A 15,850-nucleotide genomic window follows, 5' to 3' on the forward strand; every position below is an offset into this window, starting at 1 on the left:
CTGAAGTCAGTACAAGTTAACTGTCTAGACATAAGAACATCTAGACAAGCTAGACATTCTTATGTCTAGCTTGTCTTGCTTGTGCTGAACTGAAGTCATCTATGATTCTGAAATTAAAACCACTGCATAAAATTGTTTCTCTAAGAACAAGGGTGCAGAAAAGTTCCATTGCAAGATTCATCTTTCAGTGTTTCCTCTCTGTTTCTAAACCAATTAAACCACTCATAAACTGCTGTTTTCATCAAGGCAACATCCCCATAAACTTTCTGTAATGCTTGCTGCATCTCTGTAGCACTTTCCCAAGTTTAAAGAAGAACTACATGTTAGCATGCTATTCAAATTGTAACATTCTGCAATCAATCCATTGCAGCACATGAGTGAAATAGTCAAAGGCAGTTCCCACTTGGCATGGGTGCACACTTAAGGTCAATGTCCCACAAAACCTTACAGCTGTAGTGCAAACTATTCCAGGAACTTTTTGAATGCATTACATACATAATAATACAAAATTACTTACATTCTTATGTCTAGAGAATGCCAATTTCTAAATAACACAATTATTAAAGACACGAGATTTGATGTAGTAGATGATTTATGCTGACAAATCAGCACAACGATCAATTAGTGAGCAGCTTCCATCATTCTGGCTTGTTCTGATACAAAACTACAGATAAGAACAGAAGCATAAGATGGATATTTTGTAGTTAGTTTCTCAACTGAGATCTGAAGACCTAGCTCAATGTTGAAGAAGTAATTATATGACTTGCCTTGATTGAGAGAGAGAGAGAGAGAGAGAGAGAGAGAGAGAGAGAGAGAGAGAGAGAGAGAGAGAGAGAGAGAGAGAGAGAGAGAGAGAGATAACAAAACATCTTAGCCATCTTTGGAACTACTTTCAAATATGAGGTTAGTGCTAATATCCAATTTTAAGTTGAGGGCAGAGAACTTCTTAATATGAGTGACATTAGAATGAGTCTAATGTCACTCATACTGAGTCTCATCTCCTCTTTCACCTAAAGCTGCTTAGGTGTAACTGAGGGCAGAGAAAATGACACTTGCAGGCCCTTGAATGAGAGAATTGAAAGTTGACACTACTGAGCATGTTGATTGCTTAAAAAAAAAACTTTTTTTTCCCATATAAATGGAAATTTATAATGGAACAAGCACTGGAAGGACGTTGGTGGTCTTCTATACTTGCTGATGAGTTGTTAACAGGAACACCAGTTGCAGAGCCAAATAAATGGCAAATAATGGAAAGGATAAAGTTGGACCATGGGTAGGCGAATGTTCAGTGCAAGAGTTTCTTCCATAATGTCAATTATTGAGGTTATATAAATAATATATTTATTTATGTATTATTTAAAACACACATCCAGTTAGTCCAGCCCAGTAAAAGATGCTCAGGAACTACAACCCCATTAGACAGGAAGCTCACTAAAATGCCAGCAGTGCACATTGATGAAGTTCGGACTTAACGAAGATGCCATCAGAAAAAAGAATCCATGTTAGCTGACTTAATTCAGTGACAAGACCAAAAGAAGCAATGGGTTCACCAAATATGCACTCTCCACATGAGGTACATCTTGGCAGGTTACAAACACTGTTAACAGCAAGTCCAGATAAACCAAATTAAGACTGCCCATCATGAGCAGTCTATCAAGTATATATGATCACTAAATCAGAATATAGTCCAAACTGAAACCTTGGCAGCACACAACTCAACAGAGGAGATGCAACTAGACATTGGGAGCTGAGACAGGTAGAGCAGAGCAGACTTCATTGATGAAGTCTGCTCTGCTCTACCTCATCCACCAATAATCAGAACAGCACCCAACATCCTATGTCTACTCTGCTAATAAATATTAATCTGTTCTGATGCACGGCCCACAACACCCATATAGATTACAAGCCAGTGTACTGCTCCAATTGGAGCTTTTTGTTGTTTTTTTGTACCAGGTGATCCCTGTCAAATTTGGCCGGGACCATCCCTCCAAGGTGTTTCTGTCTACAATGAGTTGGGCATCATTAACAAAAAAAGACACTCTCAACTGCTCTTCAAGATTCAACCTCACAATATATTTACAATACCATACATATAATATTACAGATACAATTCATAGGACACTGTAAGGACAGAATTCATGGGATACCTGGTTCCTGGGCAGCGCAACAGTGTCACCCCCTCTCGCTAATGGACAAACCCATCACTTGGCAGGTATATAGGTTCACTGCATCACTGCATTCATGCAGACGATAATTAAATGTCAGTATGGATAAACATTGTGAGTTAACCGACTTTGAAAGAGGGATGATAGTGGGTGCCTGACACATGGGTACCTCTATTGCGAAGGTGGTACAGAAATTGCACTATCCCTGTTCGACAGTATCAAGAGTGTATCAGGAATATGCCATTTCCAGAATAACATCTCATCATGGACAGCACTGTGGGTGGAGAAAGGTGGTGGATGAATGTGGCCATTGACATCTGTCTAACATTTTTTCAGCCAACTGGAGAACGAAAATGGCACAAATCACCGCCAACTTCAACGAGGGAGGTGCCAGAAACGTCTCCACCAAGACCATCAGGCGATCATTAGTTGCAGTACATTATGGGAGCACCAGACTCACCAGAGTCCCATTGCTCACACCATGACATAGGACTATATGCCTCAACTGGGCGAAAGACCATCAGCACTGGACCTTGGATGATTGATGATGGGTCTCTTGGTCCGATGAGTCCTGTTTCCAATTATTTTGAGCTGATGGGAGGGTGCATATCTGGCAGAAACTACACAAAGCTATGCACCTGTCATATTAACAAGGAACTGTTCAGGCAAATGGACAGTCGGTAATGGTCTGGGCATGTTCAACTGGCACACGTTGGGACCTCTGGTAAGTCTAGATACAGCTCTGAATGGTCCAGGTTACATGGCCATTCTTGCAGACCATCTGCATCCCTTCATAGTCATTGTGCACCCATGGGGCAATGGACTCTTCCAGCAGGAAAATGCACCTCCCCCAGGGTCGTGGTGATTAGAACATGGTTCAAAGAGCATTCTGCAGATTTTACCACAATGGAATGGCCTCCCCATTCACTGGACATAAACCCTGTGGAGCATCTTTGGGATGCTGTGGAAAGGTCCGTTCAAGCTTTGGATCCTCCACCCATGCATGCGAAGGAATTATAGACAGCGGTGCAACAAGCATGGATGAAAATACCTGTGGAACACTTTCGTGAACTAGTGGACTCAATGCCTCACCGTGTGACTGCCCCTATCCAGGTGGGCCAAACCTGTTATTAGGTAGGTATCCCATGATTTCTATCCACTCAGTGTACAGTACAGTACAGAGAATGTACATCCATTTGAAGTAGGCAACAATGTCCAAAGTCCATCTCTCCATTTTAGAGAGAAAGATGTCTTTCTCTCTAAAATGATTTGGGCGTCGCTGATAAGAAAAGATAGCTCTCAAGCATTCGTTAATGATCAAAAGATAGGCAAAGCTAGAGTTAAGCCAAGCATTTAAACATGACTGAGCAAGTTCAAAGCAAGAAATTAAATAGTGTAATTACTTTGCAGCATTGCTGAAAATATGCCCAGATGACATCCAATGGAAAATCACCATGAATGGATTCTTATGTGACAAAATAGCAAAAAAATGGATTTAAAACAAAAATAAATTCATTAAAACAGTGCATAAAAAATCAAAGAAGCAAATTGGAATGCTCTCTACTAGAATCATCTGTAAACTTTGTGCTCTCTTCTCCTCGTAGTTATGAAAATCATGAAATGTTAGCAGAGAAAAGAATAAACACCAATTTGGTATTACTAATTGTGTCTAAAATTCATCCAAAAAAAGAAGAGGTCGTATAAACTGCAAATTCTGTCATAAAAAAATCAGAGCTACTTTTGTTTTTTGTTTTTTTTAATATTTGTGCTAGAGTAACTACGGCTCTGAGGCCTCAATATAGTATGTCTATAAAGTGTGTATGTTCCCTTCCAGTCTGGCTGTTTTGTAGGATAAAAAAGCCAGAGGTTCCAGGAGGAAAAACTGTGGAATGTCTACCTAAGACAAAAAAGCTTACTCCTTGAGTAAGCTTTTGACAGGATTCAAAATACAAAAGACTGCAGCATATCCCACCTGCATTATCCACACTCCTGAAGAATAACATCCATCTCAAATTAGAAATCAGAAAAACAGATGTGGGATTCCAAGAAGGCACCATATAATACATTATGCCACATTTTCATGCATTCAAGATGAACTAATTTCCCTCATTCAGCAAACTGTGTTAGAATTTAATTAATGTACCAGTACTTCGAACAGCAAAATTTAAAATCACATATTATAGGTTGCATTAAAGGCAAATTTTTGTATTAATATGTGAAAAGTAACATTAAGCATGAATTAACATATTACTGTTATCTATTGATACATGAAAAATATCAATATTTCTGAATTTGCAGTTTGTTAAAATTTTGGTAGCATTGTGTAATTCTTCTTATAAATAAGATATGCCTCGAATAATTTATTGTATAACTTTATTTATTTCTGAGGTACATATTTCGTAACTGTTTTATTTACTATTACTTTTAAAATTGATATATAAGTTTAAAAAAAGATAGAAATTACCACCTTTCTATTATTGTAATAGAATTATTTAAATAAATAATAGGTCTTGTAAAATAATTTTCAGTGTTATTCATTAGATAGAATTTTCAGTACAGCAAAATGATTCCTGCTTCCCCAAAGAATTCATTATAATGGGATTTTACTAAATAAACAATATGCTAAAATCACAGAAATTTTTGCCAAGATATATAAACTCCAAACAATAAATTCATACATTAATTTTCTTCCATACCTGTAACAGTAATTGTCTTATTCCAGAGTTCATAAAAAACTGCTGTTTCATCATCAATACTCAGTCCTTGTATCACCACTGTCTGCCTAGCTCCAAACATTAGGTAAGGCTGATCATGATTAATGACTGCCAATATGGAAATTATATACAATCACTAAATAATAACAAAAGTCCAATATAATACAATTAAATAATTAAACAATTTTGTTTAATGATGGAAGTCTTTTTGATGGTTATTTTTCTTTTCTTTTTGTATGGTTTTGAACAAGTTAGAAGGATTAACAATGAATTGTAACCAGCAACAAATGAATAAGTGCACATACACACACACACATGCATGCACACAGTGTATTGATGTGGGATTTACTTAAAGATGTAACAAGCATTAGGGGTAAAGGAAAGGGGGTTTTGCTTCTGTAAAGGTAATTATGGGGGACTCTAACAGTTTTTAAATTCTATAAAGTGGGACCAACTGATGATGTTACCAACAGTAAATTCTAAATGGGAATCTTGGAAGCTACTAGGCTTTTCACATCAAGTAAGAAATAATGTTCAGAGTTTAGGCCTAAATGGATGTAAGATGAACTAATACAACTTGTGGCAGAGAAGAAAACTGCATGGGATGCATATAAATTATCAGGTGCCCAATCTGTAATCAAGTCACAAAGGAGGTTAGGCAAGCGAAGGCAGATTATAAGAAATCTTTGGAAAAGGATGCAAAGAAAAATAACAATGACTTCTTTACTTATGTAAAATCAAGAAGGGAGGGGATGAATCTGATTGGTCCACTTGACATTGATGGTTTAGCTGTTGATGATCGTGCTCAGGTAGCTGACAAACTTAATGAGTATTTTGCATCTACATTTACACATGAGGAATTTTGTGGGGAAGTGGAAGCCAGACATTTATCAAACTCTAATAGGGAGGTAAATGGAGGTAAACTAGATGACATAATAGGGCTGACAGTATAGGAACCAGTAGCAGGAAATGATCACGCAGTTCTACAGTGGATGATGAAGAGAGAGAGAGGCGTAGCAGTAGTTAAAGGCCAAGGAATGGGTTATAATTTCAGGAAAGGAAATTACAATGCCTTAAGATGCTACATGGCCTTTATTAACTGGATAGATATCACACAGAGAGCAAATACAACTGAATTATGATATACCTTTAAAACATTAATCACAGAAGCCTTGAATGCGTAAATACCAATAAAAAAAATACTCCACGAGGAAGATTCCAAGTTATATGAATAATGAAGTTGTCAGATTATTTGAGCAGAAAAAGACAGCATGGAAAAGTTACAGAGCAATAAAAAGTACTGAAGCCTATAACAGCTACAAATTGATCTGTAACAGTGCCCTCTTCACTGTCATCCTGTTTCCCCTCTTTCTTCTTCTATCAATTTATTTATTTTTTCTAGGGCCCTCCCCGGCAAGCTCAGGTGCAGTCCAGGGTTCACTCCTGCCAGAGAACTTTCCACTTGTACTATACCCAGCTGCCTCCCCAAGGCAAGGATGCACAATACGGAGCCTCCAGGCTAAATGCTGGAGGAACAACAGGCTAACACAACCCAACACTACACTACGCAAACTAACACTAAAACTTACACTATCTCTGGCATTTACAGTTTGTAGCATGACAATATATAATACATGGTTTGCAGGAGAAATCTCTGGTGCCGCTTGACAATATACATATACACAATGTCCTTTCTGTACACATTATACTCTCCATATTCAAATTCTGCATTCCTTATTCTGTGTGACACCATATCTCTGATATCCCAACAATGTCTGCATTTCAAATTTATCAAATTTATTTACTATGCTCCTAGCATTGGTGTACAGGGGGTCCTCTGATCTGAGGATAACTGGTTCCAGAATATTCCACTTAAAATGACCAAATTTGGGTAATGTGTATTATGAACTTGTACATAATATTAATACTTGTAACTGGATTGAAGGAACTGAAAAATGAGAATTATTTTATTAGACATTTTTATTATAATATGTTCAACAATGTAAGGTTAAGTAAAGTTTATTGAAGTTACACTATTTTTAAGTTTTATAAATAAAGAATGAATCTCGAGTTTGTTTTTTTCAGTATTTTTTCATATAAAATTGTGTCGTAGCATTTAGTTATGTCTTTAACTTCCCACTCAACTTTTGCTGCAGGATCATGAAGACGGTCGTTCTCACAAAAATATTCAAGTGCTTGGTCAATTTTCTCAAGGGCTTCCTTTAATTCTTTAATTTTCAAATCCTCATAACTGCGAGGACTCGGATAATGAATACTCAGGTACCAGGGACCCCCTGTACATGCAAGTATACATGCACCTGTTCTTACTTTTAGTTATCCTAAAACAGCCCATGTATTTATTGTTCCATGACTGACTCACAGCAGTCCTTGAAATCCCCGACACCTTGCTTTACAGGCTGCTGCTCATTCTTATATTGTTGGTTATGCCAACAATGAAGCCCTCTTTGTAAAGCCTGCATTTGCAATACCTATCACGAAAGAAGACAGAAGGTTGTTAAAATCCCACTGGTGATCTTCACACTGGAGATGGGGAAACCCCCGATGCCATCAGACAACTAACACACTTTACACTGGTGATCTTCACTCCAAGTGTTGTAGAGCAGGATCTGATTTGATTATTTGTTAATGGTGCTCCAGTGCCTGTTGGTTTTCTGTATATTTCTATCAAGAGAGAGTTATACAATTTAGTTAACTGGAGAGCTAGGAACAGTATTTTGTTATTTTTCTGTATTTCTATTTTAAATTTGATGCATGGTATTTAAATAATTATGGAAGTTTTATAATTCATTTAATCCATATGGCCAAATGATAAGTGTGTTGCTGACATATCTTCCCCAGTATATGTGGGTTTCACAGGGAAATTTTCTAAGGCTATTTCTTCAAATGAACTCCTGAAAATTTCTGTAAGGAGGAAGAGGGGGAATATAATATCCATACTCTAGAACTCTAGAATTAGGTTAACAATATCTATTTTAATTCCCTATAATTATGTTATTAGCATTGAACCTAATGTATAAGGTGCCTCCGTAGCCAGGTGGGAAGGAGCAGCAGTGCGTAGCACACGCTTCTTGATTAGACCGGGGTTTGAGCCCATCACCACCAAATACAGAGGATGCAGAAAGGTCAGGAAATGACCACCGCATATTCCTGGAGCAATATGGCCTTAGTTGCTAATGCTCCTAAAAACCAAATAACAAGCAAATAACAAACAAACCTAATGTATAAAAATATTTTTTTTTTATACGCCAAGACCACCACACAGTTAGAGAATTTTACAAGATAGAGAGAATACAAGAAACAGCACCATATTTAGCAGCCACAGGCTTGAACCCCAGTCACTCAAGGCACATGTATATACGTACCCTTCACCTGACCACTTGGCTATGATGGACTCCATGATTGGTTCCAGGAGACTGTAACCTTGAATTTTGCCTTAATTTGGTTTTTTGAGTAACCTTAGTTTGAGAGATTACATCATTATTCATGTAAATAGAGCTAATTTGTTCACCAATATCTTAATGTATGAAGCCGAAGGACAGAATTTCAAGTACAGCTGCTCCACGACTGATGTAAAGGTTGCGTTCCGTGGAACTCTACTTAAGTCGAATTTTACATAAGTCAGAATTTCCCTATTTGCTTATGCAGCACTCGCAACTATGTGCGCTAAATTTGATTGAAGCATAAAAGAAATTTTTGAAGAACATATATAAATAGAATTTTTTTATCTCATGTGCAGGAAAAATTAAAAAAGGGTGCAAAATTACAAAAATTTCAAAATTATAAAATTACAAAAAGAGAGAGGAGATAGGCAAAACATCAGCAAGTTTTGTCTTTCGAGCATCATTTCCAGAATTAATTCTCCAGCTGATAAGCATGCTGCTGTGGAAGTTGAGGGCTGTGGAGATTTAGAAGGGGTTTTTTCCAACACATCAAAAAATTTCTCTGCAGCTCCAGAATCAACACTGAAGACTTCACCACATACTGTAATGTTTTAGAAACCAGTGCGATGCTTGAACGTATTAAACCACCCGTTGCTTGCCATGAACTTCGCTTGAAGTTTGCCGAACTTATCCTTAATGTCTTCATAAATACTTCTTGCTCTTTCTTAAATGGCCATTAGACTCAGGGGCACTCACTTCTGAATCTGATTTTCCATCCATATTATTAATATCTTTTCCATATAGCACTTGAACAGTGTTTACTGATCACTGTTGATCTTAAATGCACTGATCCTTTAATGTGTTCTTTTATACGTGCACTGTCCCTTAAAATAGTATTCACCGTTGAAGCAGCGAGACCTAATTTCCAGGCAGCAGATGACCAAAGTTTTTCCTGCTACTTACTGCTTAATCATTTCTAAATCAATTCTGTTTTGTTTCCTAGCCCGGACACTACTTGCACTTTCCGTTGGTTGCTTTCTCTTCACCATTGTAATACGTAAATAGGAATGAAGAGAAGATTCTGAAAATTTATTTATGTTTTTTATATGATTGAAGATTTCAGTGGAGGGGAACACATTTCACCATAATACTGTAACGTAAAAACCCACAGAATTCCAGTTATCAGGATTATTGCAAATGCAATAAGATCAAGTTGACTATCTGTTTATAATTAGATGCACTAACAGAAAAGCCCTGAAAGTGCAAACTGTTTTTATTGTTGTATGGTAGTAACCTTCAGAAATGTGCTTTAGAAATATATCACAAAGGCATTCAAAATTGATTCTTATAACAGAACATATGATAACAATGAAAGTGAAGTGCAATTTCCATTATAAAAATGACCTTTTAGAGAGATAAATAGCTTAGTTATACAGCAAAAATTTCAACTTCTGAGATCTTGGAATGAATTACAAAAAAAAAATTTGTTATTAGGTTCACACTGTGATATTTTCACAATACCTCCATTTATTCCTATGGGAAGAAAAATATGTTTCAACAATTTTTTTAAGTTTGTACCAGCCAGAAAAAACTGACGTAAAGTCGAATTTCCATAAGTTGAGTATTACGTAAGCTGAGAGTGCCTGTATGTGAATATCCATTGTTATTTATTTATTAATTGATTACTAAATTATTTTATTATTAGCATTGTTTTTTAAATTAAAATTAATATTAAATTTACCTATTGATTAATCATTAATTATCCAATTCAGAAATTGTCCAAACAGTAAAGAAATTTTCATATTTGTTATCAAAAAATCTTAAATATTAAAAAGTAAGATTAGAGTAAAGTAAAGCAATATTAAAAAATAAGATTAAAATAAAGATATAGAAGAAGAAATGAATCACTTATAAGTTTATCAAGTGGAAATCTGCTGTACACCAATGGAAACAGTGAAAAGACGAAGGTGGAGTTGGCTTTCTGTTCCATAAAGATATAAAAAACAACATTTTGGATTTCAAAAGTACATCACCAAGAGTGTCAAGACTGCTACTCAGGATCTCTAAGAGGTACAAGCTAAAGGTTATAATGATTTATGCACCAACATCGAGCCATGACGAAGAAGAGGTTGAAGAAATGTACACCGAAATCGAGAGTCTTCTAGATGAGCAGAAAACCCACTATGCTATCATTATGGGGAACTTCAATGCTAAGGTTGGAAAGAGACAAAACAGCACAGAAAGGGGAACTACAGGAAATTTTGGAATTGGTGAAAGACTTGTGGAATTTGCAGAATCTCGAGGATTGTCAGTAATGAACACTTTTTTCAAGAAAAGGGTGAACAGAAAGTGGACATGGAAGAGCCCAAATGGATTAACAACGAATGAAATCGACTTCATCTTTACTAACAGAAGATATATCATGAATGATGTTACCAACCTGAACAAGGTAAATGTTGGAAGTGATCACAGAATGGTAAGATGCACACGATATAGATGTAAGAAAAGAAAGGAAAAAACTGACTCAAGTAAATAATATGAATTGTTGTTGTTGTTTGGTTTTTAGGAGCATTAGCAATTAAGGCCATATTGCTCCGGGAATATGCGGTGGTCATTCCCTGACCTTTCCGCATCCTCCGTATTTGGTGGTGACGGGCTCGAACCCCGGTCTAATCAAGAAGCGTGTGCTACGCACTGCTGCTCCTTTCCACCTGGCTATGGAGGCGCCGAAATAATATGAAGGTCTTTGAGATAACATAAGAGGAGAAAAAGCAGTATGTACTGGAACTTAACAGGTTTGAGCTTCTGCAGAGGGCTCAGGACCAAGATATCGACAAGGAATATTACATCTTTCTGAAAGTGATAAAGCCCAAGAAACCAATAGGTAAAAAGAAATCCAAAAAATAAAAAATTAGTCAAGAAACACTTGTCGTGATGAACTGAAGACGAGAAATGAAGAGCAAAATAAACACTGACAAGGAGAAAATTGAGTATACTGAGTTATGCAAAGCCATTAGAAAGAGACTCAGAGAGGACATAAGAAGATTTAACACAAGAAAAGTAAAACAAGCATTAAGGGAAAACAAAGGACTTAAATTAGAAGCCATGAGCAATAATACAGAAAGACAAATGATACTGAAACTGAAGAATAGCGATGGTGTACTTATAAATAGCAGAGAACGCATAATTCAAATAGCAGAAGGCTACTATAGAGAATTATACAAGAAGCGAGGGAATGATGCCAGCAGTGGGGAAGATGGGTCGCAAATTGGTAACACATATGACATACCCGATATCCTGCCTGATAAGGTAGAAATGCATTGAAGAAAATGAAGTATCAGAAAGCCCCAGGGGAAGATGAAGTTACTGTAGAGTTGTTAAAATTGGGAGGAAGAGAGATGGCACAAAAACTGGCAAGACTCTTCACAAAATGCATTAGAAAAGGTGTGATGCCTAAGGAGTCGAATAATGCAATCATAGTTTTGCTGCATAAGAAAGGAGATAAATCAGACATTGGAACTTATAGACCAATTAGCTTGTTATCCCACACCTACAAGTTGTTCACAATGGTCATTACTAATGGATTAGAAAGAATACTTGATGAGAATAAACCGAAAGAGCAAGTTGGCTTTAGGACAGGATTCTCAGCTATGGATCACCTTCCATACAGCATAGGGCAATGTTTCGGGCACTGGAAAGGCAAGGCATAGATACAATGTAAAGAACTCTTTGTAATTAAGCTACCACATTTGCCTGTTCTGCTATCTTTAGAGTCACTGAAAAAGTGGTAAGAAGTACCAAAAATGTCTGAGCATAATCTGTATTTCTTTAAGAAATTAATGACAGATTATACTATGCAGGTTGAAGTCCTAATTTTTCTTACTATTCTCCAAATTGTATACTGTCATGTTGTTTTTTTAATAAAAAAAAGAAGTATTTAATACCAAGTACACATAATTAAAACAAACCTCTTAATTCTTGGGTTAATATTTAATATAATATTAACCCAGTTAGTCAAGAACAAGTATTCACATTTAAATAACAGATACACTGCTATTAAATTATAATTAAAATTTTCCTTTAACTTACTAGAAGTTTGATCTCTAGCTGGAGTAGTTATATTTCTTTCATCAGCTGGACCTTCTCCCAAGTTGTTTCTTGTTGCTACTGATACAATATAAGTTGTTTCTGGTCGCAAATTATTGAACATATAGTGCAAGCCATTAGAGGTGTCTGACAGATCCTGACAGAAATGATCAAATTGTACAAGATATGTGCCTTTTTGAAATATGCTATTAAACTTAATGATAAACATTATCTCCTATTATATATGAGAAATGTTATGAAAAATCTACTTATAAAAGTTAAGGTTATCACTTAATAATAAGGTTATCAAATAATAAATAAAACTTGTGAGAGTGCCTTGTGATATCCCCATTGATAAGGCAAAAAATAAAAAAATAATAAGTAAGTTTCCAAAAGTGTGTGAGCAGAGGGAACAAATATACAGGAATTACAATCTGCTCACATAACACTGCTCTGCTGAAACAGAAAGGAATGACTTTTCAATTCAAACTGAAGTACACATAGCTTGCTGCATTCTCTTTTGCAGCATGTGTTTTTAAATCTTTTCAATTTGTGAACTAAATCTGTAAAGATAAATGATTGAATACAATCAAAATATATTAAACTATGATGGAAGGGGGGAAAAAAAAGATTCATCTGGCAGGGCTCAATCTTGTCAGGAACCAGAAGGCACTAGTATCTAAAACAGAAGGCACTAGTATCTAAAGGACACAGCATTTCAGTAACCTCTAAACAAGCCAACTCAGCCTTCTGGCATACAAAACTTAATAGAATTCAAACAAATATATAAACATATACATCAGTTATTAATAAACAAAAGTTAAGTTACAAATATTGTTTTATATTCTTTAAATGATTGTATAAAATTTTAAATGAAATTTTATTTTGTATTCTGACATCATAGCCAATTATAATGTCAGAATATAATTTTTTTAAACTCAGGAACAAGCAGATCAGGAAATAGAAAGTTAAAGGGACAGATGGGCATTCCTGTGGAGGAGCCCACCAAGGTTTGTGATAGTGGGGTCCACCAGGCGAAAGGTTTTGGCCAAGGCCACGGGTATAGGAGTAACAAAGTCAAAGGGCCAAGGAGCCTCGTGAGGGAGATTGCTGTGATGTTTATCAGTACATTATTTATGCCTAAGCACCACAGGGAGATGGGCCGAGCAGTAGGAAGTGAAAGATCTCTGGCAGGGGCAAACTCTGGAAGTCTCCTCAGCTTGCCAGGGACAGCTGCAGTTGGTCTGGCCAGACCAGCTTCAGCCAGTGTCAGCAAATCCCATGCCATACTGCAAGCTACCATGGGAGACAGCATGGCATCAAGAACAGGAGGGTTTCCTAAATTGGTCTGCCCTCTGCAATAGTCAAGTTAGGGGCCTATCAGAAGAAACATACACAGAAGAAACATACACAAACTCCACGTATATGCAAATGCCATGTACTCATCCATGATGTAAACATATACACAGAAAATGGTGTTTTTGGAACATATATTTAGAGGAAACAACAATTTGACGTTAACAATAACTTCTCACACATTTGTCTTGTTTCATTCATCACCTTACATCCAGACAGAGCAGTTCCCCTTTAAATATAAACAATGCTATTTGATACCTGTGCACACATTTTTTTTTTTATATACATAAAACAGTTCATAAGCATTCATTTGGTCATTGCATAGTTTACACACATGACCTTCCATTCATACCACTTATGAAATATCTTAACCTGCCAAATTATTTAAGTTGATAATAATTTTTTTTCATCATATGTTCAGAGTGCACATTTAGACAATTAGCTGACATTCCCATTTGCCTAAGAGTCACATACATTTATTCCTATCCGCTCAATACAGCACTCTGAGTATGGACATACACTTTTTTTTTTGTGTGCAGGTTAAATGTACAAAATTAAAAACAGCAATGTGGGGGAGGTACTGATCCTTGAGAACCATACTTTTTATGTTGGCCCAATCTGAAGAGTAACAATAGGCCTGATGTAGCCAAGTGGTCAGGAGTGAGAGTGCATAGCACGCATTCCTTGAGTGCACTGGGGTTCAGGCCCGTGACTTCTAAATATGATAAATATTTGTATTGACGATTTATTGTAAACTCTACTGACTTGGTTGTCGTGGCGGAGTATAAACAGAAAAAAATTTTAAATTTAAAAAAAATTAATCACAACCCTCTGCCCCTTGCCCTGCAGTCATCCTGCAATCCATCTAAGGATTTTCCTTTGATTCTAACATGTTTCAGCTTATACAGTAACTTTTCATGCAGGATTGAGTCAAATGCTTTGTTGAAATCTAAAAAAACAATGTTGAATTTATATCCTGCATCCAACTCATGAGTGACAGTCAAAATAGCTAACAATGTTGCTTAAACATGATCTTCTCTTTACAAAACCATGCTGTTTCCTTCAGAATTCCATTTCCATCTAAATTATCATGTAATGCACTCTTTATCATTGCCTCCGTGACTTTCCTTACCACTGAAGTCAATCTGAGCAGTTGGCTGTTAGCCACTTCACTCTTAGATCCACTTTTATGTATTGGTGATACATTGGCACTTCTCCAATACAAGGGAATCCCTGTACTCTTCAGTTTAGTGATGTTTGTTTTTTTTTTTTTTTTTTTTTTTTAAGGAGCATTAGCAACTAAGGCCATATTGCTCCAGGAATATGCGGTGATCATTCCCTGACCTTTCCGCTTCCTCCGTATTTGGTGGTCATGGGCTCAAACCCTGGACTAATCAATCAAGAAGCGTGTGCTACGCACTGCTGCTCCTGCCCACCTGGCTACGGAGGTGCCAGTTTAGTGATGACCTCATATTAACCTCAATATTCATGGTACAATGCACTCTCTTGCTGCCTCCCTCAAAATTACTGGCCAATTCCAAGAGTCTTAATTGCTTATAGGCTCAAAAGATTTTCTAACAAATAATTTTCTGAAAATTTTCATGCTTTCCAGCTTCGCTTACACAATTTCTCCTCACCATGAAGGTCTTTCTTTTGTAAATAACGATGCAGATTACCTATTCAATTTATCTTCAACATTAGCAAGGTTATGTATAACTTTCCCTCATCCATTATGCAAGGGTCCGATCTGATTTGCTATTTTATTCTTAGTATTCATATACAAGAAAAACTCCTTGTCTCCATTCTTTGCTCTCTTAGCCAGCTATTTCTCATAATCTCTCTCTGCCAGCCTAACTTTTTTTTTTTTGTTTTTTTTGTTATATATCACTTTGTAGATTTATAGGCATTGGTACATTTTATTGCTCTGAAATTTTCTGCCACCATTTTCTGGCTAGTTCATTATTCATCCACCTTGAAATCCTCCCTGTGCTACACTTTCTTAATAGTATATACATATTCATGGCTTATGTGACTATAGTTTTAAAGGTATACCAGAATTCTAATATATAATAAGCTCAATGCTGATGGAATTCTTCCTCTTGCCCAGATAAGTTTCCTGAAGGGACAT

The 15,850-nt window shown here is 36.4% G+C and overlaps 1 protein-coding gene across 1 annotated transcript in view; it reads right to left on the reverse strand.

Moving 5' to 3' along the window:
• The window catches only part of LOC150081563 (proto-oncogene tyrosine-protein kinase ROS-like), a 356,247-nt gene that overhangs the window by 320,950 nt on the left and 19,447 nt on the right, over positions 1-15,850 (reverse strand). Inside the window, exons 4-5 of the mRNA XM_090380246.1 lie at positions 12,370-12,523; positions 4,862-4,987 (exon numbers count right to left, since the gene is read on the reverse strand). Of these exons, the coding sequence (XP_090236372.1) occupies positions 4,862-4,987; positions 12,370-12,523 (280 nt within the window). The remainder of the gene's footprint in view (positions 1-4,861; positions 4,988-12,369; positions 12,524-15,850) is intronic.

This window comes from Mastigoproctus giganteus, chromosome 8 (assembly GCF_048544385.1).
Source record: "Mastigoproctus giganteus isolate SK-2022 chromosome 8, ASM4854438v1, whole genome shotgun sequence".
Taxonomy (NCBI): domain Eukaryota; kingdom Metazoa; phylum Arthropoda; class Arachnida; order Uropygi; family Thelyphonidae; genus Mastigoproctus; species Mastigoproctus giganteus.